The 25460-nt window shown below is 41.0% G+C and overlaps 1 protein-coding gene across 2 annotated transcripts in view; it reads right to left on the bottom strand.

The window, feature by feature from the left end:
- Window positions 1–25460, bottom strand: part of kalrnb (kalirin RhoGEF kinase b) — a 71624-nt gene that overhangs the window by 22772 nt on the left and 23392 nt on the right. For both annotated transcript variants that reach the window (XR_014530643.1, XM_083523879.1), the window contains exons 8-33: window positions 24980–25111; window positions 23693–23923; window positions 22420–22542; window positions 21424–21615; window positions 20909–21078; window positions 20482–20656; window positions 19076–19271; window positions 16112–16278; window positions 15370–15489; window positions 12870–13088; window positions 11882–12031; window positions 11361–11475; window positions 11108–11223; window positions 10473–10595; window positions 10113–10295; window positions 9516–9640; window positions 9158–9224; window positions 7414–7523; window positions 7259–7328; window positions 6965–7054; window positions 5048–5140; window positions 4807–4918; window positions 4119–4309; window positions 3792–3893; window positions 3554–3696; window positions 3202–3304 (exon numbers count right to left, since the gene is read on the bottom strand). Coding sequence is in view for 1 of the 2 variants with exons in the window: in XM_083523879.1 (XP_083380005.1) it covers window positions 3202–3304; window positions 3554–3696; window positions 3792–3893; window positions 4119–4309; window positions 4807–4918; window positions 5048–5140; window positions 6965–7054; window positions 7259–7328; window positions 7414–7523; window positions 9158–9224; window positions 9516–9640; window positions 10113–10295; window positions 10473–10595; window positions 11108–11223; window positions 11361–11475; window positions 11882–12031; window positions 12870–13088; window positions 15370–15489; window positions 16112–16278; window positions 19076–19271; window positions 20482–20656; window positions 20909–21078; window positions 21424–21615; window positions 22420–22542; window positions 23693–23923; window positions 24980–25111 (3618 nt within the window). In the remaining variant the exon portion in view is untranslated. The remainder of the gene's footprint in view (window positions 1–3201; window positions 3305–3553; window positions 3697–3791; window positions 3894–4118; window positions 4310–4806; window positions 4919–5047; window positions 5141–6964; window positions 7055–7258; window positions 7329–7413; window positions 7524–9157; window positions 9225–9515; window positions 9641–10112; window positions 10296–10472; window positions 10596–11107; window positions 11224–11360; window positions 11476–11881; window positions 12032–12869; window positions 13089–15369; window positions 15490–16111; window positions 16279–19075; window positions 19272–20481; window positions 20657–20908; window positions 21079–21423; window positions 21616–22419; window positions 22543–23692; window positions 23924–24979; window positions 25112–25460) is intronic.

The following is a 25460-nucleotide window of genomic DNA, read 5'->3' as shown; positions in this document are numbered from 1 at the left end:
AGAAACATTTCAAAAATGAATAAATGTCAGGATTCGGGGAAATGACTCGAATCTATTGCTACAGGTGTATGTGGTAAAAGCAATGGTGATCAGTGATTGGTTGTTAGGAATAATAATGAGAGATTGGTTGGTAGGACTTCCCGTGGGCTCACCACCTGCAGGAGGGACCGTAAGGGACGGTGCTGTGAGGATTGGGCAGCAGTCGAAGGCGGGGGCCTGCTTAGACTGCTGCCCCCGCGACCCGAATTACGGATAAGCGGGAGAAGATGGATGGATGGATGGATGGTTGGTAGGAACAACAGTAATTAATGATTGGTTTAGGAACAATGATGGTCAGGGATTGGTTAAAGACAAAGGAGATCAGGAATTGGTTGACAGGAACAATTCAGATCAGGGATTGGTTATTATGTAAAATAGTAATCAGTGATTGGCTATTATGTGAAATGGTGATCAGTGATTGGTTGAAAGGAATAATGGTGATCAGTGATTAGTTTTGAGGTGAAATGACGGTCAGTGATTGGTTGTAAGGGACAATAGTGATCAGTGATTGGCTGTTAAGAACAATGGTAAATAGAGTTTGGCTGGTTGGAATAATGGTGGTCAGTGATTGGTTGTTAGGAACAATGATGAACAGAGATTGATTGTTAGTGACAATGGTATTCAATAATTTGTTGTTGAGAACAGTGGGGATTAGGGATTGGTTGTTATAGAAAATGGTGTTCAGTGATTGGTTGTTGGAAACAATAGCAATTAGGAGTTGGTTATTAGAAACAATGGTGATTAGGGATTGGTTGCTAGGAACATTTGTAGTTAGTGATTGGTTGTTAATGACAATAATGATCATAGATTGGTTTAGAAATGGAAGTGATAAGGGATTAATTGTTAGGAACAATTGTGATCAATGATTGGTTGTTGTTGCTAACATGATGTCGCTAACATCTACTCAAAATATGACCAGGGTCTTTTTTATATTAAGTTACTAAATGGCTCTAAAAAGGTGCAACACTGTCTGCTTTTACTCTTCACATGTCTGTCTTTCCAGTCCTTGCTTATAGAGAATATGTTGTTGTTTAGTGAATACAAGCTGCTTCTGTTACTTAACTACATACAGGAACAGTTAAAGTAAGACATCAAGTTTCAGTAATCTTCCTCAAATAAACCCATTGTTATTTTCATTTATATATGACAACCTTGGAATTTTAGCAATTGAATATTTATTTGACATAAATCCATCTATCTTGCTAGCAAGACTAAAACTGTAATATAAAACTACAGTTTTTGTGGGTGATACTCCTGGCAAAGTGAAACCACACCACAGTGTAGATCAGACAGAGCTTTTCCACAGGAGAAGAAACAGGTCTGAGTCACTGAGATTTAGTGGGATGAAGCAGTGAAAGAGAGGAAAAAAAAAAAAAGACATGAGGGAAGTCGAAAGTCAAACTCTGATTCATGGTGCATGCAAAAATAAGAGTTTATATTTTTACACTGCTGGGGACAAACACACAAAAGTTGTCAAGGATGCTGGACAAAATCCCAAGAACACAAACCACTAAATATGTATGATCATAAGAAGAGATCTGTTTGTGTGCTATTTTAATGCTACAAGGCCAATAAGAGAAAAGCAAGACATTTCATAATTCAGTTGAAAAAATTGGTATGATTTGAAAGTGTGGATTTTAGACACACCCTAACAAGCTTCCAAACCACACACACACACACACACACACACACACACACACACACACACACACACACACACACACACACACACACACACAAATCATTAAAACACTGTACCATAATGGCAGAAAGTCATTTTTTCCACCGTGAAAAAAACAAGCCACACAGAAGCACACAGTCACATGCACACACTGCATGTCCTGTTCTACATACATCCCCTATGATCCATTTCTCCTCCCATGCTCCTCAGACACCCGAGCCCTTTTCCCAAAATTCATCAGAAATCCCTAAGTAACAATAGTAATGTTATAATAATATAATAAGCCATAATCAATCTAAATGATAATAATCTGTAGACATTTTCGAGCTAAGAAATTAATATTGTATTCTGTGTTTTTATGCATGTGGAAAGTCCAGGGCTACAGAATATTTCATGTAATCAGAGTTTGTATTCAACCCATTATGTTACAGTGGTGACCGGTTTTTATTAGAACTGGTGATCTGTGATTGGTTGTTAGAAAATGGTGATCATGGATTGGTTGTCAAGGACAGCGGATATTATAAATTCTTGTGATCAGGGACTAATGATTGGTTGTTAGAGAAATAGTAATCAGTGATTGGTTGTTGGAAAAATGCTGATCAATGATTGGTTGTTAGAAATAATGGTGATCAGAGATTGGTTGTTTAGGACAATGGATATTATAAATCCAGGTGATTAGGGATTGGTTGTTAGAAACAATAGTGGTCAGGGATTGGTTGTTAGAACCAATAGTGGTCAGGGATTGGTTGTTAGGTGGTGGTGATGGTGCAGCCTTCATTCTACTACAAGAAGTCATGCTTGATTTATGTAGGAAGTTCAGGTCAGATTCAGAAGTGGGAATACTATGGGAATATTTTAGCATTTATTTTAAACAAATATAGCAGATTAAATTGTCATCAACTCATTTCTGGAGCAAGATTATGTTTTATCAATCAACTATACTTACATTATTGGACAAATCATAATAAAAGGAATCACATGCATTAACACTCCAACCAACAATTTGAATACGGCCTGTGGTTCGAATCACTGAATGAGGTTTCAGTCTGTGTTGCACAAAAAGGCTCTGCTATTCTATTAGAGAGGAACAGAGCAATAAACTCGGGGTCATAAACTCAGCTTCTGACAAAATATGCTAATGATGTGTAATTCCACACTAGCAAAACAAAATCCAGTTTGACTCCGTTACCACGTCTCTTTCTAATTGAATCACTAATTTAGAGGTTTTGCAGCAACACGGGTTAAGACTTATGCAATCACTCGTCTACTTATTTATTTTTTATTACTATCTAATTGAAAACATTTTTGTCGCAGATGTGTTAGTTCTCAGTAAACACACTAGTGAAATCATATCAAGGTGTTGGATCTTCTGAGCTCTAATCCGATTTAACTTTGATATATCATACAGAGCTTCTTTTTTTTAGCATATTCCCATGAAGATCTTTTATCAATGCGGTGCTTTGTAAGAGATTTAGTCCTACCTTGTCACTGTCCACGGTGTTCTGCGAGGTGCGGGACGCGATGGAGATGGTGTCCGGCTGGCTGCTGGCATCACCCTGGCTATCTGCATCTTCTGTGTTTTCCCTAAAAAATGATACGTAAAATACAATCATGATGAACACATCACTATTTACAGAATACAAAAAACTCCCATTAGCTATTTTATGAGGCAAAAAGTTCCAAAATCACACGTGACAATTTCCAAAAATTTTCCCCCATAACTAAATCTATTAACTGAATGAATTTATTTCTGTGACTTTGTTCAAGAATACGATAAAAAATAAAAATTTTGGAGTGAAAAGAAATAGAAAGGGACCGATTTTTTTAAATTACCTCTTGCTGATGCTGCGTTGTCTGGATGGAGTTTTGGGAAGGTGGATGGGTTCCTTTAGCGCCCCCTTAAGGTGCACTGTCCTCTCCTGGATCACCTCTCTGATATTCCGTATCCATTCCTGCTTCACCTCCATGCTAGATGCCTGCAGGAAAAGAGCACACAAGGGAATCCAACAGAGGTAGAAGATATTAGGCAGAGAAATGCAATACAGGTTTATATTTTGAATTAAAAGATTACCTTCAGGATGGTTTTGCTGTCCGATGTCGGAGTGCGTCCGGCCCACAGAGCGAATTTACAAGGGTCTCCCTCAATGTGTTCCGTCACCCCCAACTCGGACGTCTGTAAAAGGATTACCAGTAGTGACAAGAAAGTGACTTTAAACATATAGTAAAGTTTTCTTCAGGAGTTTATCGAATAAACAAAAATCTGGTTATGCAACCATGAAAAACGGCTCACTCTGACCTGTTATTTAAAAGTTTATAAAAATGTCAAAAGTTGTACATATTATATTGAGACATATATTTTACATATAATGTCATAGATTTGATTTTCTGCGCAACCTACCAACAGTTTGCTCTTATAGACATATTTCGTGTGTCCGGACGAATCTTTCATCTCTTTACTGAACACCAGAGAGATCTCGAAAAGGAAAAGGTGACGATCTCGGCCTTTTCGGATCAACGATTTGGGATCCCAAACCTGGAACGTGTCCTGTAGTATCAGCTCACCCTGAACAGCCAGGTTCTCATCAAAACCTACAAACCAAAAAAAGACGTTTTGAATCAGTTAAAGTGTAATAAAAGTAATATGAAACGTTGTCTTATGGTTTTTCCTTCCACTTTTCGGAGAAGACGCTTTACTAGATTTTGGATTGTGCTTGTGGAGATTTGTGTGAAATTCAGCCACAAGAATGTAAGTAAAAGCAGGTACTGATGTAGGTGAGGTGGGGAGGCCTGGCGTGCAGTCAACGTTCCAGGTCATCCCAAAGTTCTTTAATATGGTTGGGGTTATATATCATGAGATCTTCCACTCCAAAGCATGTAAAGCAGATCTTCATGGAGCTGGCTTTGTGCACAGGGGCTTTGTCATGTTGGAAAAGGTTTGGGTCTCCTAGTCCAAGTGAATGGTAAATGTTATGCTACTGCATCACAAGACATTCTATAAAACTGTTTGGGGAAGAACCACATATGGATGGAAACATCAGGAGTCCCGATACTTTTGTCCACATATTCAAGTAAACGGAAGCTCTTACCCTCCAGCATGCTCACGTGCATAGCGTCGTTGGCTCGTTTAGGCACGCTTAACATCACCTCCAACCCTTCCTTAATCTCCCCTTTACCCTCTTCACAACAAGTCAGCAACTCCTAATAACACACACACACACACAAACACACACACACACACACACACACACACACAAACACACATTTAAAACATTTTTAGGGGCATACGTGTGTAATTAACAGTATTATTATTAAAGTGCCATGCTCTACCTTAAGCAGCAGCTGGTACTTGGTGATTCTCTGCACTGGTTTAATGAGGTAGGAGGAGATGGAGTTGGCCAGCCCGTGTCTTTTCTGGATCTCCTACAAACAAAACAAGAAAACACACACACACACACACACACACACACACACACACACACACACACACACACAAACACAAACATCAGTGCCAAAACCAAAATTGGAAATTGGAGACACCAAGCATCAGTTTCACCCTTAATTAGGGAACACGTAATTGAAAAGAACTGAAAATGGACAAAAGATTTGGACAGGTAACAAGGTCTCATGCAATCCTCTAGAGGAAAAGAATGGGGTAAAAACTTTCAAAATCAAATAAAATAAAACAATCTATAAAAATATGTGAAACAATATTCTAATATTGAATAATTACTTACTAAAAAGATACATCATACAGATGCACTGGGACACATCATCATCAGTGATGTATCCTGGGGTCATTGGGTGTTTCGGGTCTTTCAACATCAGACACCCTCGTCCAGGCGACCCAGCCGGGGTTGATCAGACCCCGGCCTGTGTCCCAGTAGCGATTGCCCTCTCAATCCGAAGCCATCTAGTGGCTTTCTCTTCAGTTACAGTTCTAATCGCCTTCCTCTTTGTCTCCCCCGTGATGCCTAACAGCGTAAGTACTTTGCAGAGTGAACGCCCTGCAAAACCTCTCCCACCTCCAAAGGTTCACAACCAGTTTTCCAGCCCTGCTTTCTACACTCTTCAACTAGCTCTTGGTACTTAGCCAGCTTCCTCTCGTCGGACTCGTCCATGCGCTTTTTCAAGACAATACAATTAATTGCTTGGTGGAATCTGAGACAATGATCATGTCTGGACGAATCTGTGTGCATGTTATTCTGGTAGGGATCTTCAGCCGTTTATCAAGATCCACCTGGATTGCCAGTCTGAAGCGGTAGTGAGGAGACCAGACTTTATTCTGGGTTGTGGGTGGGCCTTCTCTCCGGCTCTAAGAAACTTAATGGTCTTTGGTTTGTGGTGGCCCTTGTTGGCATTGAAATTAAAGAATTTATTAAATCAAAGAGAATAATATATAGCTACGTTCTTGCTTTTAAATGTATTATACAAATACAGGTAATTGTTTTAAAAAGAAAAATATATGTGTAAGGAAAATTCTGCATTCTTGTAAAAAAATGTTTTAAGCAATAATTCATTAAAAAAATCAGGACAAGGCAATTATTATATTTCCTTTTCTTTTTTTTTTTTTTTTTTTGGAATTAACTCTAATTACACTTGATTAGTTACATAGAATTGTTTGTACAAGTGATTATGCACTATATAGAAAAGTTTGTGGACACCAGACAATGGGATTGATGTGCTTCTTCTTCAACATCCCAGTCCACATTTGCTCCTATAATAACCTCCACTCTTCTGGGAAGATGATCCACTAGATTTTAAAGTGTGTTTGTGAAAATGTGTGTGAGATTCATCCACAAGTAAAGTCAGGTAGGTGAGGGTAAGGAGCTCAGGGGTGCGGTCAGCGTTTACATTCATCCCAAAGGTGTTTAATAGTGTTTAATAGGTCAGAGCTCTATAGCAGGAGATCTTCCACTCCAACCCATGCAAAACTTTTTTTTTTTTTAAGGAGCTGGCTTTGTGCTCAGGCGCTTTGTTATGCTGGAACAGGTTCGGGTACAATTGTGTCTCCAACATTGTGGTAACAGTTTGGAAAAGTACCACAGATTGCTGGAAAACTCAGGTGTCCCAATACTTTTGTCCATATAGTGTATTACATCTTGGTCTAAGATCAAAGTTAATGTATGAGAGATGAACAGAGAGGATAACAAAAGCAGCTCACTGCTGCCATCTAACTGTACACTTAAAAACCCTCGGATCACTGAGTCTTTTCTTCAAGAAAAAAGAAAAAAAACATATACTCACGTCGAAGAAGCGTCCAGCTTGACCCTGAATCAGCTGGCTGGAGTCTGGCTTGTTTTTGCAGTAGGTGACATACATGTGAAACTTATCAGCCTAAAAAAAGAAAAAAAAAAGCTAACTACCAGCAATTATCTTAAAACAGCATTAATGCTAGGACAGCTTTATTCTAAAGATGATTAGTTAAATTAGAAGTGCTTTGATTGGGGTTTGTGTAACAGTACAAATGTTTCTCACTCAACTGAACACTTCTAGTGTATAAATGTATATTAGGACAGAATATGTAATATGATCTCTTACCCATGTAACGAAACAATGACCCACATCTTCAGGAAGCTGCTCATAATTCTCCAACTCTTTCAAAAAAATGCTACAAACAACATAATTCCATCATGATTCAAAGCAAAATCAAGTAAAAGTAATAACAGGAAACTCGAAACTGCTGGATGATGTACTTGTTATGGAAATCGTAGATCTCCTGAATGTTCCCAAAGATGACATGCTCCTTGTTAGCGATTCCCTGAGGGATCTCGTCCATGCCACTGGTCATCTCCCACATGAATGTCTGCAAAAATAGGCCCAGGAATCAGACTGAACAGATGATTAACACAAATCCAGGCTATGCTTAGGAATTTGGTGAAAATCCTGTTAAAATATCTAAAGCCCTCATTATTGTGGCTCTTTATTCCACTGCTAGTCTCTAGCCATCAAGTGGACCAACCACATCTTTATTTATTACCCACAGCCAAGCAAACTTTGATCTTCCTTACTGAAACTGTTGCCCTCAAGTGGCCATTTTGGATCTCAATATCATAAGACCTGCATCTGTAAGTGGACCCTCGAGAGCCTGAATGGACACCGGTTTCTCAATACTGTTAGGAGCGTCTTGTTGCATTCCACTTGTTCTTTAACTTTTTTCAACTTGGCTTCGTCTCTGTATTTTTTAAATTGTAATTATATTTAATGTAATAGGAAATAAATTCTAAATGTTCTTCAACATACGACGTGGTTCCGTCTTATGTTGCTTGATAAGAGTTGAGTTAAATACCATGTTAGAGCAAAATAATCAGCACTGGGGTTGTGTGATGTTATCATCACCCCAATATTATCACTCTTTCTTACACCACAGCAATTACCAACACATTACAAGCTAACGGCTTTAAAAATTAAATAATTATAATTTTTATCCATTTGTAGTTACATCTAATGGTGAAATTCTCGCTATGATTTACTTCCTGTTGCATCTACAGTAAGAATGTTTCTTGAAAAAAGTGCTAACACCAAAACACCAAACACCAAAACCAAAATGTAAAATGCTTCATCAAAAATAACTTTTTTAAATGTTTATTTGTTATACAAGTCCCTGGTAAATCAGTGCACAGGAATGAAAACACACATGATTTTAAAGCCTGAACTACTGAGCAGCTGCTGTAGAAAAAGGATCAACACCATCTGACCAATCAGAAGCAAGAATCCTACAGTGCTGTGATAGAATCAAATGTAGTATAATTAATCAAATATGTCTCTCTCTCACTTTTTTCTCTCTCTCTCATTCTCTTCTTCTCTCTTCCACTGTTTTTCTCTCACTGTCTACCACTCTCCCTTTTCTCTCCACCCCCCCACTCTTTCTCTCACCCCCCCAACTTTTGTCACTCCGTCTATCTTCCACTCACGCACTCATTTACTCATTCACTCACTCACTCACACTCACTCACACACGCACACACTCACTCACACACTTCACTTCACCCCCTCTCTTTGAAATTCTCTCTCTCTCTCTCTCTCTCTCTCTCTCTCTCTCTCTCTCTCTCTCTCTCTCTCTCTCTCCCTTCTGTTTCTCCCTACCCATCACTCATTCTCCTACTTTATCTTTCTTTCTCCCCTTGTTTCTCACTCACTTAATGTGCCACTTTCTCTCACCCCCTCATTCTAATTCACTCATACTCTCCTCCGCTCTCTTTCCCTCTTTCCCATTCACTCACACTCTCCTCCTCTCTCTCTCTCTCTCTCTCTCTCTCTCTCTCTCTCTCTCTCTCTCTCTCTCTCCCTCTTTCTCATTCACTCACACTCTCCTACCCCCCCCTCTTTCACACTCTTTCTCACTCACGCATTTTCTTTTTTTCTCTCTCCCACTCTTTCTCTCCCACTGTCACTCCCACTCTCTCTCTTAAAAGAAAACATTGAGGGACTGAAACACACCTCGAGACACTCCTGCAGATCTCTGACGTACGCTCTCTCAGTCTGCAGCAGCTCTGCCATGATGTACCTGCAGCAGAGAGAAAGTTTCACCGCTGAGTTCCACGAAAAAAAAAACACTTTGCACTTTAAAATATTGATCAGAGAAAGAATTTCCTCCAGGAACTAGTTGCCAACAAATGTGTAATAAGAAGCTGGATGGGGAGCAAGCACACACACACACACACACACACACACACACACACACACACACACACACACACACACACACACACCAAAAAGAGTCTGGAACTGATTCAGAAAAGGAAGAACTAAAAATGTAAAACTGCATTTGATGCTTTCACTCTTTCAGGAGCCTCACTCTTTTTTCCTGGCCGATTTTTTCTTCTCCTCGTTGACTTCATGGTTGGGGTCGTTGAGGTTCACCTCGGGGTCGGTGTGGGTCAGGCTGGCAGGGATGATGTCCAACTCCAGGTCTTTATAGTCCTGCAGGAACAAAGTAGCGTGTTGTGATACACTGCTGCTTAAAGCTGAAATCTTATTAAATTATCTTGCATTGCCAAGTTTCACTAATATTGGCACCCATTGTGTTTTCAAGTTCTTCCGGGTTGATTTATATCTTTAGCACTTAACTGAAACCTCAACAAAACCTGATTATTACCCTGATGTTAGAAGTTTACTTTTTTTAAAGCTTTTGGAATTTTGCTGCACCTTTTAACACCTTTTATGCTGTACACCACAACTATATGTGTTGGTCTTCACCATTGTGATGAATGACAATGACTATTCTCTCTATCTATCTCTCTATCTATCTATCTCTCTATCTCTCTATCTATCTATCTATCTATCTATCTATCTATCTATCTATCTATCTATCTATCTATCTATCTATCTATCCATCCATCCATCCATCCATCCATCCATCCATAAAGTCAGTAAACAAAGACGTTCTCCTCACCTCGGAGCACAGCCCCAGCGCCCGGTCCAGACTGGAGCGGTACTGCCCCATGCGCTGAGAGAAATCCCGGTAGCGCCTGTCCACGGTAGACACCCACCGCTTCAGCTCAGTCACATGGACATGCCCTTTTTCCACCAGACTGTCAGCAAGCTGGATCAACAGCTTCACCCTCTCCTGGGTTTGCTGCAGGTAGGCATTAGACTGTACTTAAAGAACTGTAATCACCGTATATAATAAGGCCTTGATTTAGGATTGGTTGGAAGGAAATCTAGTCAAGATGAAAACAATTTGTACGTGTGAAAAACTTATTTACAAAGTGCAAAACTCCCTCTAACGTTTCTGATGAAAATCTCAATATACCTTTGCGGAGACACGAAATTCCTCATAGTCTTTGAGCAATCCCTGAGTTTTTTCTGTGGTTTCACCTGGAGATGTGTGTGTGGACAAATACTGCTCACCAATGTCCTGCAACCAGTCCAATGCCTGACAATCAAAAAAAGACAGAGAAGAAAAAGTCAGAGAACATACAGGGATCTCTTCAGCACTCCATCATTTAAAGCTCCTGTCATAACATATCAACTATAAACCATCATTTCCTTTGCAGTTTCTCTCCTCAGAAGTGATAGAGAAGCGGTTAAGATGCTGGACTTTTGCTCAGAAGGTTATGGGTTCAAATCCCAGCACCACATCGGGTACATTTTAAATCAGCTTGGGATAAGAGAGGATGGATTTCTGGATCATTTTCACACATGCCTCCTTGTTTGTATCACAGAGATTTAACCAGCATTTGTGGATGACATGGCAAGCTGTGTTCACAGACGGTGATTTCTGGAGGTGATAATGAGCCAATGCAGTTTTAAATGCAGTGCACCTGAAGGCCCGTGGATCACAATCAATTCAAAATTACATAATTTTTTCCTTAAAATGGTACATTTAATATGTTTTATTGTGAATACAATATGGGTTTATAAGATTTACAGAGAAAATCTTTTCACCTGCTTGACATGGCGTTCAAACAGCACATACTGCTGACACTGGTCCAAACGCTTCTTCTTCTGCGTCCAGAAATGCAGTACACGGTTCTCTCTCTGGAGCAGCTCGCTCAGAATGGCTATCACACGCACATAGACACACTTAGACACATTATAATACACTGATACTCGTGCTGGTGTTGTATGAAATCGTGCTTATTTCAAAGATGCAGGCAAGCTGTAAGATTTTTCTGGCATGCTTGAAATGGTGACCAACCTTTGACCTGTGTCTCAGGTGCTCGGTTGTGGCTGGTGACCCCTGACATGCTCACGTTATTGCGGTGGATGTACTTCAGAAAGACCTCAGCGTTCCGACGAGCTAAAGTGCAGGCCTGTGCGCAAAACCAACACACAACGGGTCTGTTGGAGGTCTACTTTCCTGGAGTGCTACTCTTTCCCACATGGCTTTATTGAAATGTTTAGTCAATAAACAATGGTTCTGCATTTTCACCCAAAATTGGTCTTGCCAATTCCCAACACCTAGCAAACTTTACGCAGCTAGCGTGGTGTAACCACATTCCTCCATCAAGACCTTTATTTTGGAGGTGAACTTTTCACAGGAGTAACACTCCAGCAGCAGGTTGATAAACTCAGTGAAATGTGCTAACAGAAGCACTTGCAGGTTGTTGGGATTGTAAAAAGATTTGCCAAACAGAGACAGGTGTACGGGGACAGATGCAGTGCATGTGAGTGTGTGAGAAAGTGAGTAAACACGTGAGTAATGCGTATGTGTGTAACCTTGAGAAAGGCCTCTTTTTGTTCCAGGTGTTTGCTGATGAGAGGAGTCACGTGATCCGTGTCTGACGTCGAGCCGAATTTGTCGTGCGCCCCGCACCAGTCCTCCTCCCTCCTGTACTCCTGCTCCAGACTCTCCAGCACGTTACACACCTGAGGTTATCACGAACACAAAAAAAATGAATTAAGAAGAACCTTCAACCATGTTTCTAAATCTAACGTTAATAGTATTCAAGTAGCTGATAAACATTTTCACTCTGTAATTAATTATTGTCTAATTGTCTAATCTTTCCTCAAACTTTTCTTCCACACTCCTTCAAACTCCTCCACACTCCTCTAATCTCCTCCAATCTCCATCCCACTCCTCCAATCTCCTCCACACTCTCTAATCTCCTCCACATTTCTCCAATCTCCTCCACACTTCTTCTTTATAATTCTCCAATCTCCTCCACACTTCTCTAATCTCCTCCACACTTCTCTAATCTTCTCCACATTTCTCCAATCTCCTCCACACTCCTCCAATCTTCTCCACACTTCATCAATCTCCTCCACATTCACACTCCACAGTCCTCTTTACTTCTCCATACTCCTTCACACTTCTCCAATCTCCTTAATACACCTCCAGTCTCCCCCAAACACCCCACACTCCTCCACATTCATGTAATCTCCTCCAATCTCCTCCACACTCATACAATCTCCTTTATAATCCACTAATTTCCTCCATACTCCTCCAATCTCCTTTCCACTCCTCTTATCTTCTCCACACTCCTCCAATCCCCTTCACACTCATACAATCTCCTTCACACTCATACAATCTCCTTTATAATCCACTAATCTCCTCCACACTTCTCCAATCTCCTCAACACTCTTCCAATCTCCTCCACACTCCTCCAATCTCCTCCACACACCTCCAATCTCCACAACACTCCTCCACACTCCTCCAGTCTCCTTCACAATCCTCTATTCTCCTACACACTCCTCCACACCGCACCTGTTCGGAGGTCTTATAGAAGGCCACTGAGGCATTGACCAGCTTGAGCCGGTCCTCCATTTTCAGCATGAGGGTCTGCCAGTGCAGTGCCACAGTCTCAGCACAGGCTCGGACGGCGTCAGGGTCGTAGTGTCCGGCCTGCAGCATCATCTCAGCTCTCTGCTGCAGCTGCAGAGCGCTCTGATGTGTCCTCTGGAGCGAATCTGCATGGAGGAGAGACTGGAGGCACAAAGAGATACGCTTAGTCTATAATCACTTATACATGAACTCATATATATATATAATAATAATATTTACATTTTTAATATGTTATGTGTATAATATAATATTATACAGATTATTATATTATAATATTCCTGCCAGGATCCAACTCAGTCTCTGATGCCTGCATTTTAATAGGCTTGATTTATTTCTGTGATTAATTACTGTAAATCACTACTTCTAATTATTTCTCTAAAAATATACACTCATAAAATAAATCATAATAAAAGTATAATAGTGTTTAAAATTCAGGGAACTTTATGGGCTCGGTTGAGTTTTATGGGGTAGTCGATTTTTAATTCGGTTAATAATTTAACTCTGACATCAGATTTTTAGAGATTATGTAAGGTTAATTAAAATAGCTCAAAATTAATGACTTTTTTAAAATAAATACACTCTTAGAAATTATTATTTTTTAAATAGCACAACTTTATAGAACCCCTGAAAATAATATGATTTTCATTTCTTTTACATTTCCTCAATAAAATATTTGCTCATTAGCTATTTTCCACCGCTGTATGTACAGGACTAATATACACAATATAGACAAAAGTATTGGAACACCTGAGTTTTTTTAGCCATATGTGGTTCTTCATCAAATAGTTGCCATAAATAAATTGGAGAAACACAGGATTTCACTTTATTGAATTAGGAGACCTGTTCCAGCATGACAATGTCCCTGTGCACATGGCAGGTCCATGAAGATCTGCTTCACAAGGGTTGAAGCGAAAGATTTCTTGTGATAGACCTCTGACCTCAACCCTATTGAACATTTGTGGGATAATTTTTTTCATGCTGACCGCACCCCAGGCCTCCTCACCTCACCTACATCAGTTCCTGATTTTATTAACACCTGAGTAGCACAAATCTCCACAAAATGTAGTGGAGCATCAAGAGTGAAGGTTACGATAACTGTAAATAGGGACTAAATGTGGAATGGGCTGTTCAAAAAAAGCACATACCAATCTTCTGGCCAGGTGTCCACAAACCTTTGATCCATTTTAAATTGAGACGTTGCATTTAAAGGCATTCACTCTAACAGCCTCCTTGATCTATACTTTCCGATTCCTTTCCTGGCACCAGATCATTTAAACCATCTGTCCGCTTTTATTAGTGTGGAAATGAATCGCTGCGTTCAAACCCGCCGTTTGTTGGCGCGGACAAACGTAAGAAGAAATTTATTTTCATTTAAAAAAATGGACCCTGCTGCATTGCAGTGTTTTAACCTTGATTGCTTCTGGAGCGTCTGGCACAGGAAACGCGCTGGCGTGCAATCAGGGCCGTTCACGAGATCCGGTTTAAACCGGTTGTCATTAGTTGTGAATTATTGAAGGCAATTTGCTGAATTAAACCCATCGCCCATATTTACTGAGTGTTAAAGCTGTAAAAAGTTAAGAGGGCACTTTAAAGTTCTCTTGCAGATGCAGCGCTTACAGATGTGCCATCTGTAGGGAACAAACACCTCGCCGAGAATTTCACATAAACGAAGGAACAAAAAGAAACCCCAATTCCAACGTGTAATTTATGTCAATGCTCCGATTTCGCACACTTTTAGTACTGCTGCTTTGTTCTGCACAATTTGCAACTTAAAGTTGCAGTGTGTCATTTTAAAAAGTGTTACATATTTATGTATGCTACAGGGGATGAAGTTTTTTTATTTTAAGCTTAGTCTTTTTTGTCATGTTACACATATGGCCCTTTTCTCTAAAAGGCAACTCGTTGTGTCACTATTATTATTATTGTACATTCTTAGTTCATTAAGTTCCACAGTTTCAGCAAAAAGTACAAAAAAAAAAAAGTACAGATGGTCCAAATACAAATATTTTACATTTTATGAGGTAAGCAAAAAATGTAAACAGTTGTAATTACGATTACAGGCAGCAGGGGGCTCTAGAAATTACAAACAGCTGCTTTAACCATTTAGATGCAATCAAATACGGACCGTACCGGGCCATGGATTATTTGGTACCACAAAATGACATTTTTTAAATTTTTTTATTTCAATTTGATGGATTTTGCAGTCTGCAGAGTCTCTGTTAAATAAAAAAGAACACTTCCGGCTGTGACAATTTCCTGCACTTGTTTCCGTCGCAGTTTCATTCTATGCATTAACAAAAGAAGCTCAGAGCAGGACTGCAAATGTGATTCCAGGACTTGGCATGAACAATACACAAATCCAATTATAGAGTGAAAAGATTAAAAAAAGGTACACTTCAGTATAAGCTGATGATGTGATTACCTCAATGGCGAGCTGGAACTGCTCGTGCTCTCTCTGTAGCTGCTCGGCTTCGGATAGAGACCCCGCGTTCACCGTATTCGCCGTGAGCATTGACTCGCCATTACGGATCCAGCCGAGAACCTGGGCACATGATCACACACATCCATTTCATATACACATTTAGTATTTCAACTGTTCATCAGAGCCACAGCCAAACGAGTGCCTGTGTAATGCATTAGCAGAGTGCATTATGATAAACCTGTGATTTGTAGCTTGATCTGCTTTTAGAGCAGCTGTTAGAGAAAATGAATCAACACATTTTGAACAATCAGAACAGAGAACTCGAGCATTGTGGTGTCATGACTGTTGAATTATCGCTCCATCTTGAGCTAGTCTTTCTGTCTGCTGCTCAAGGCCACCGAAAGAATCATGCTTTTGAACTGATCCACTTCTCTGCTGGACAGGAAGTGCAACCCACGCACTACATGCTGGTCAGAGAGAAGAAGAGATAAGGAGAGAGGGAGAGAGAAAGAGAGAGCTACACTATTCAGCTTGGTTCACACTTAGAGTTAATGGTATCACTTAAAGACTCAGACAACATCGAGCGTCAGTGCACTCTGGGTTGTTTTTTCAGTTCTGCTGACATGACAATGGAAATTGAAATATCAGCAGAAAAATACCAGGTGTGTGCATGTACACACACACACACACACACACACACACACACACACACACACACACACAAAAACACATGTGCACGGACCTGTTTGACTTCAGCCTGTAGGTGGCGAAGCTGTAAACACTGCTCGAGGCGCTTGTGTGTGTGTTCGGCGCTCAGCTCCAACTCGTGTTGTTTCTCATGGAGAAACTCCAGCAGCTCCTGGACCTGAGCTGCAAGATCCACGTCCTTCTCTCCACTGAGCTCCATACCTGCACCATACACACACACACACACACACACACACACACACACACACACACACATGTACAAAAAAGAAAGTGTCAAACAGGGTGAGAGAAAGAATAAACGTGTTCATTGATCTTAAGTATTGGCACCCTCCATAGAAATGAATACTACAATCAACACTTTTAGACTAGATTTACTAGAAGGTGGAGAACCCTGGAACATTCTCGATGCGGAACACTGGACAGTTTTTACCTTCATGGTTTAGTGTATGCGGTTTTCCCCTCTTCAATTCACATTACAGGTTTCCATAGACCTACTGCCAAGTCTTATCTTTGTAGCAATAGCAAGTGGCTTTTGAGATAAAATATCCCGGTACTTAGCGAAATTCACAGTGCCATCAATCTTGCTCTCAGGGAGCTATTCTCGGGTTACAAAAGTGTCTCCCACCTCGTTAGACATTACAGGAAGAAGCTTGGTGTTGCTTTTCTCTTTAGGAGAGGCTTCTGTAAATATTAGTGTGGGACGCCTGATCATTTTGAAACGAGTGTTTAAAATAAGGACTGCTTGGAAACGCAATTAAAAAAGGATTTGGTAAAAGCAGAACTGTAGTCATAATAGAGCGTCAGGAACAGGAAACCCTTCTCTGCTGGTCTACAATCTATTAGAATCATTGACTTACATTTTAATATATTTTTTTCCCATTAATATGTATTCAATTCCCAGTAGTCAAATTTCTTCATTTCATAGTATAATTGCAAGTTAATCTTAAGAGTTTTTTTCCAATCTAATTTCCATGGCGTCATAATACAGTTTTTTTACAGAAAAAAACGTCAATAAACTATTAACTCGGGAACAATTTGAGAAGACAAAAAAAAACAGAAAAAGCAAAATATAAAAAGGCAAAGAAGTTTAAAGTAAGACACAGAACAGGTGAACACAGTAAGGTAACGCAGAACAGAACAGGGACAGGGACAGGACTAGTAAAGTCATTGACATCCAAAATCACATGATGGTGTAAATTTCGATTTGGGTTTGTGTATTTCATGCTTGATCGAGTTCTATTTCAATTCTTTTTTTTACGCTATTCTCCGCCCCCTTATTTGTCATTGCAGTGTTTCCCAGTTGTGTTCACCTATATTGTGTCTCACCCATGATTTGTTTATCTATTTTTACTCTGATAGAACCAAGTTTACAACCACATCCTATGTAATTTTATTCATTTTCAATAAAGTTGCCACAAAGTCTGTAGTCAGCTGTACGTATGGAGATAAATAATAAACCTGAAATTTCAAGCTTTGGCCTCACAGTGGATTGTCATGTGATAATTAACTCCTGTGATAATTAGCAGCCTTTTGATATTTTGGAATTGGAGTGGATGAATGGGATCTTGGATACGGGTAAAGAGGCATCCAGCAGGAGGCACTGGTGAGATAAAATGAGCATACAGTGACGTCTGGGTTAGCCGGGCTCAATTCAGTGTGTTATTGTTAAAAAAGTGTGTGAGAAGCATGCGAGATAGAGAGAGAGAGAGAGAGAGAGAGAGAGAGAGAGAGAGAGAGAGAGAGAGAAAGAGAGGGAGGACACGCATCCAGGTGAGCGCTTGTGCAGAACCACTAGGTGACCCAGCTACCCAGTGATGCAGGACACACCGTTTTCTTCTCTTTCACAATTTTTCTGGACGGATATTTGTATGCGCACACACACACACACACACACACACACACACACACACACACACACACACGAGTGTCTCCGTGCTTCAGTCTGCTGGAGCAGCAAAGGGTATTTTACCCCTCTTTCGCTCTCGTTTCACCCCCACAGTTACTCCCTGCGGGCAGCGTGATGCAGTCTCCATGGCAACTCCACAACGGGCAGCAGGAGGCGGTTCCCATGGGAACGTAATAAGTGCGTGACGGGGTGCCGTGTACAGGAGCTTGCTCTGCACACACCGTGAAACCCTGGACGTGAACGATGGACCGTGTCCGCCAGCAACCCGCAAGCGAGGGGGGGGGGGGGGGTCGTCATGGCAACCTTGGTATAGGGAATGTAAAAAGGGGGGGTGTTTCCATAGCAACCACACCCCTGCACGCACGGTATATGTGAAATTATATGGAAAAGATCTCCCGCCCCATTTCTTTTTTCTCTCCGTTTTCCTCTCACCAGTACACGCCGCTCTTTGTCCTCACGCCTACCTGCCAGGACTTTTTTTTTTTTCTTTGCTGATTTCTCTCGTTTTCTCTACTCTCCGCCCCTGAGGGCCTCTGGATCTCGTGATTCTTTTGCTGAACTTCTCGAACAGCCAGTGCGCTCCGAGAGCCTTGGAGGTGGTGCGTTGTGTGTCCATGTAGGAGAAACCCACAAGAGCCGCTGAAACCGCACCACACACTCGTACTGTACAGCATGTTGCTCGTCCTCTCGAAAGCACTCACTCATTTTTCCATCCCTGTATCTCAGCTCTATCTCAGAACCATTAATGACTAAGCAACCAGGCTTTACCACAAATTAGCAATCCAATGCAACATCCATGCAAAGGCTATTAGACAAAAACGACCCTTTCAGCATAAAAAAAAAAATCGGAGAATTTTCGTTTTCCTTCCTGAGATTCATTTTTTGCTGTTTTTTTATTTTAGTGTTGCTTTAAGCTACAGCTCGAATCAATTATTGATTAATCAACATGATTCAATTCATTAAAGTCCAGGCTGATAGAAGTTAATGCTTAATCAGTGAAATCACTGTAGCCTCTAATGTGGCCACACACTGGCAAACACACACACACACTATGAATCCCTTTATTTTTGTAGATTAAACAGAAAAACTCACCTGATGCCTGGACCTCCATGATGTACTGGTGCAGGTCCTGTCCCTGCTGGATGACCTCGTAGGTCATGTTGTTCATGGCGAGTTTGCGCTCGGTGTGACGGTGCAGTCTTTGCTCAGCCAGCGTGAGCTCCTCTGTGTTAAATTCAGCCGCCTGGCACAACAGGTCCTGTCTCCAAGCGTCCAGCTCACCAGTTACCTGACAGGGTAAATGAATACGATAAAAATTTAAAGAAGTTTAAAAGTTCACTTTTTCCCTTTTCTGTTTTTTTCTTTTTTGTTTAAGCACAGCATGGCTGTATTGTTTATTGCAAAACTATCAGCCACGATCTTCTGAGATGGGGGTGGAGTGAAGAGGTGGCAGAGTGTGTCTATAAAAAGAGGCCCAAGAGAAAATGGATTTTGCTAAAGCCTGTGGTTTGTACAATTGTACATTTTTGATCATGTTTAATACATTACCCAGGAAAGCATTGCCTATAGTATACACCAATCAGGCATAACATTATGACCACCTGCCTAATATTGTGTTGGTCCTGTCGAGCATTAACAGCATGAACTTCTTCAGCAATTTGAGCTACAGGAGCTCGTCTGTTGGATCGGACCACACGGACCACCAGCCTTCGCTCCTCACGTGCTTCAATGACTCTTGGCAGCTCGTGACCCTGTCGCCGGGTCACCACTGTTCCTTCCTTGGAGCACTTTTGATAGATACTGACCACTGCAGACCAGGAACATCTCACAAGAGCTGCAGTTTTTGGAGACGCTCCGACCGTCTAGACATCACAACTCCTTATGTTCGCCCATTTTTCCTGCTTCTAACATCAACTTTGAGGACAAAATGTTCACTTGCTGCCTAATAAATAAATCCAACCACTAACAGGTGTCATCATGAAGAGATAATCAGTGTTCTTCAATCACAGCTCATAATGTTATAATGTCATAATGTTATGCCTAATTTGTGTATTTACCCCTCTTTTTTGAAAGGGGGAGGAGGGAGGAGGACAACCGTGATCTTGCATATCCCACCCCTACAGTTGCACTGCTGGTTCTTAATGCTAGCGCGAGTTTGTTTGTTTTTTTAAACTTGCCTATTGCACCTTTAATACATCTCTGACTCACAGTGTGCTCACTCGCTAGAAATGAGACGTGCATTCCCTAGCAACAAACACCCACAGCGAGGAGCCAACTTTGCAACTATTGACCTGGTGTATCGCAAAACATGCACACAAACATTACACAAACACAAAAACCAAACAAACATGGGGCCTCGTACAGAACGAGATAAATCCATCTGTTCAAACACAGGGTCGCTCGATAAGCGCTTTGGGTTCGAATCGTCCAAAATGTGAGAGCTCAATGCGAGCACAAACATGCACGACCATTTGACACACGTGACGCGTGAGACAGACCTCCAAGGCGTACTGCTCAAAGATGCGAAGCTGCAGGAAGATGTCTAGTTTGATCCGGCGCTCGTGAAACAGTTCCTCCATGTGGGCCTGAGCTTCATCTAGCTGCTGCAGGACACCCTCAATATGAGCCACGGAGCTGGCGTGGGGCAGCCGGTTACTCGCCAGTGCTGAGTCCCTGTACACACACACACACACACAAACACACACACATACACCGAGAAGTGAACAGGTGATGAAGCTCTGGAGGACAGACGCACCCGCCAGCTGTTCTATCTAACAACCTTAGTGCAATAAAGGTCTGAGTACTCAGTGATGAACACATCTGGCACTGATCTGACTCATCTAAAAGGTGATGTCACCGTGTTTGCTAGAGCTATTGCTCTTTGTGGCTGACGATTTTGCAGCGTTGCTCTCTTGTGGATCTCACCGTAAGTGCTGGATGAGCTCCTCGCCCTCTTTAATGACGTTGAGCGTAGCGTCCAGCGTGCTGCTCTGCTGCTGCTGAAACTGCCTGATCAGCTCCTGCACCGAGTCCACTGACTCCGAGCACACGGGTTCCACCAGACCCTTCTGCAGCTCCTCCATCCACGACCACAGCTGGATACACAGAAAATGCACACACACAGAAGATCTTGTACTAGCTGCATTTATTTCCAGGTCAATTTCCAGAAACTTTCTATCTGAACTTCCAATTTGGGAAATATTCCAAGTTGGAAACTTACCAGGAGTTATTTATGGTAATTAATGGAAATTATTAGAAAATTTTGACAGTGTGACATTGATTTAATTGTTAGTATAATTTTGTTGCACCTTGTGCCTCACACACAGCACAAGGAAGTTTGTTATAGGCTAAAACGGAATAATTTCCGTGAATTCCCGTGGAAAGTTACCAGTTTTAAAAAATCCTGGCATTATGCAACTCTATGTGTGAGTGGCATTTACCTCTTTGGTGTGTGTGTGAAAGGACACCGAGAGATCCAGCAGCAATTTCCGTTGCTCCACTCTGCGCACAAACTCCTGAACTCTGACCTCCAGGTGATGGGCGGCGGCGTAGATTTCCTCCGGGTCGCACTCTCCCGTCTGAGCCAACTGCTCGGCTGCCTCTAACAGCTTATCAGCATTAGTGTACGTGTTCTTAAGAAACACATAGAAGGAGAGATAGGTGTATAATTGAGAAATGCTACACCTACATATTTTACAGGATGTACAGCGGGGATGTGCATCTCCATAACTGAGGCTGATGTGATTGGCATCTCGGTGTATAGTCAACAACGCGATACATGCTACTGATGAGATGTGATGCGATTCACCCCTATTATGATGCAGTGTGATCTGATTCCAATTTGTTTCAACGCAATGCGATTCAGTGCAATACAAGGCAGTGTAAAAAATAAGATACTCTGCAATATAATTAAGAATTTGCTTTTATTTTTTTGGTTCAGACAGACAACAAATCGTTAATTTAATAAATGCTCTTTCCCTGTTCAGTATCTAGGAAGTTACAGATCTACCTCTGCCATGTAAATCTGTATTCTATGTGACTCTCAGGACACGCCTCGGCCTCCGTAGTGTTGTGATTCGTCATATTCACGAATATAAATCGATCTACATATCAAATATTGGTCACAAATTGTTGGTCACTTTCTAAATTATAAAAGTATAGCACATCTACTAATCATTGAATAGAAATAAATATTTTTTTCAGACGCAAATACATTTAAAACGATGCATCGTGATACAAACGCCAACTTGTATCCAAAGCACAATTTTTTAAATCGATGCATTAAATCGGTAACTTTTACCATCCATATTATACAGTGCTCTTCAATTCTCAATGCTAATTGGTCGGAACGTGGTGATTTATTTTAACTAACAACAGGAACACACACACACACACACACACACACACACACACACACACACACACACACACCATACCTGTGCCACTTCCTGGAAGTCATCGTGTCGCTTCTGTAGAGCTCGTGCCCGATGTACAGACTTCCCTACTCCAGTGTGCTTACTCAGAAACGCCTCTCCATGGTTCTGGATCCAGTCCAGGACCTGAATACACACACACACACACACACACACACACACACACACACACACACACACACACACACACACACACACACACACACACACACACATGATCATTATCAAATATCATTATCATATCTAACATAATATACAAATAAGAAAATGTTTTTATTATTCCCAGAAAAAAAAATGTCTATGGAAATCAACTTAGCTTTTACAGTGTTGCCAGATTTGCATTTTTTAAATTATATTAAATACAAGTAACAAGTAATTTTATTTACATTGTATTTATATCCCTCTTTTGATATTCTATAATTGATAATTTAATTATTTTTTATTATTTAGAAAACCTAGTCTGGCAAACCTGTCCTCAGACTACTCTGACAGAGGACGTCTACCTTCCTGAGACCCGGAACAACCGTTTGAAAGGGAAACGCTCACAGCGCAATAACAGACCTCTAGTTCACAGGAAGCTCTCTGTATTGTCAGGAGTGTATTGACCTCGCTCCAAACATAATACACCAAACCTCCAGAGAGGACGCAGTGCAAATTTCACTCAGTACTGTGGCTCAGTTCCTTTCTCTTTTCTCTCTCCCTCTCTCTCTCACGCTCAAGCATGTACATGCAAGCACTGTATACACACACACAGTTTGTGTATATGCAACAATTGCAAAAGCAGCTACAGACAAGATTAAACATTAAAAAAAGGTTCTAGTTATGCAATGGGTGGGGGGGGGATTTATTCTTCTGCCATGGTTTGTATCCAGTCATCCACTTAGCGGACTGTAAATCAATTCAAAGAGCTCATCCTATGATGGGTGTGGTCTCTTCCAGGAGGTCTCCGCCCCCATCTTCAGTGCACAGGGAAAAAACCTTTAATTCATTCAAACTCAGATTTTTAACCATGAATAAACAAGAATTTCTGGGGGATTTTGGCGCATCAGACATCAAAATCACACCAAAAGGGAAAACTTTCCTCGTAAGAACATCTGAAGAACTCCTGACTGTCTTCCCTCTACTTTTTTTCTTTTAATGTCACTCACCTGTATAATCGACCTCACAAATTTGTCACATCTTCTCACTCTACCATGCATAAATGCGCAGACGAGTGTGTGCGAGAGTGTGTGAGAGCGTGTGAGAACGTGCACGCGTGTCATATGCGACGGCGCACCTGCTGTACGTCTTGCTGGAACACACACAGCTGCAGTCTCTGGTGCAGACGCAGTTTGCGGTGCTGCAGCAGACCGTCTAGTCTGCGGTGTTCATGCACCACCTCGTGCATCACGTCCAGAACGGCGCGCACCGCCTGGCTGTAGTCTGCCCCAGTCGTCACCATGCCAGACTCAGCCTGAGGCTGCGGCCTCTGCAGGACATCCAGCAGTGTCTTCCCTTTTTGACTCACCTGCAAGAGAGACACAGAGACACGTCCTTCTGTTATCATACGAGAGATAAGTAAAGCACTGGACAAAGAAATACTATTTTAGATTGCATTAAACACAGTAATGAAGTAAATGTAATTCGTAAGTATCTGTACTTTAATAAAGTATTTCATCTTAGGGAGATTTTGACTTTAACTTGGAGTTTTTTATGTACTGGAGTCACATTTTATCTGTACTTTAACTTAAATACATGGTTTGTGTACTTCATCCAGCTCTGCTGAATTGTGGCAGGATGTCTACATTGAACATCTCATTCCGCACAGTCCCCATTCCTGTCCACTCTTCTGGGAAGATGTCCTGCTAGATTCTAAAATGTGCTTGTGGAGATTTGTGTGAGGTTCATTCAGCCATAAAGGTGTTAGTAAAGTCAGGTAGGTGAGGTGAGAAGGCCTGGGGGGCAATCAGCGTTCACATTTATTTATGTTCAATAGGGTTGAGGTCAGAGCTCTAAAGCAGATCTTCCAAATCAACCCGTGTAAAGCATATCTTTATGGAGCTGGCTTTGTGCACAGGGGCATTGTCATGCTAAAACAGGTTTGGTTCTATTAGGAAAATTAGTATTTGGAGTAGACTTTTGTAGCACAGAAGTAGCAAATGCACTAAATATAGTTCAGTAGAACATTCAAGACCATCTAATGATTTACAAGATCTTTTTAAATGAAGATTAAAGCTAATAATTTGGATGCATTTTCATAATAAAGTAACTTTCACAGCATTTTCTCAAAGAAATGAGAATGGGATGACACATTCATTTTCACTTGATCTTCCGAAAATTCCTGTGGCTATGGAATATTCCAATATTCGATTAGATAGAAATGTATATAATATATAATATATTCAAATACCTTGAATAATGAATCAATGTCAGGATCAGTAGCCTTTTCTTTCATTTCCCTCTGTACACCTCAATTATTAAATCTTATATAGTTTTGTCTTTATTTTGACATCAGTGTATTATTACAAACTGTGCTGAAGGAATGACGTCTGCATGAAACGTTCTGAGCGGCATGAACACGTACCTCTGTGTATGCAGTGGTCACCTGCTCGTACAAGGTCTGATGGCTGTGGATGAACAACTCCAGCTCCTGCATCGCAGTGGGCAATCCTCCTTCACTGCATGCCTTAACCCAACCCTCCACTCCAGAGAGAAACTGACAAAACCACAGCAGAAATATCAGAAAAGAAACATAATTTATGCCAAATCCTTTGGCTCTTACCAATAAGCAGTTGGTAAAAAAAAAATAACAACGACCCTAAATGCAGGATTAAAATGTGGTGGTCTCTATATATCAAAAATGGACTACGCAGGAAGTAATGGATATTTCCAGGCAGAAAACTAGCAAAGTATTTATGAGTAGCATGTGAAAAAGTCTGAGAGGAATCCAATGCTATTGTTAAACAGACGCCGATGGAGGATGCGTCCAGGTCAGAGGAATATAAAACAAATGATCCAAATTAGCCGAGTTAGCACATTTAGCTGCTGGGAGAAAAGGGCAAATT

Source organism: Silurus aristotelis, assembly GCF_946808225.1.
Source record: "Silurus aristotelis genome assembly, chromosome: 2".
Lineage (NCBI taxonomy): Eukaryota > Metazoa > Chordata > Actinopteri > Siluriformes > Siluridae > Silurus > Silurus aristotelis.
This window is presented reverse-complemented; position numbering and strand designations above follow the sequence as displayed.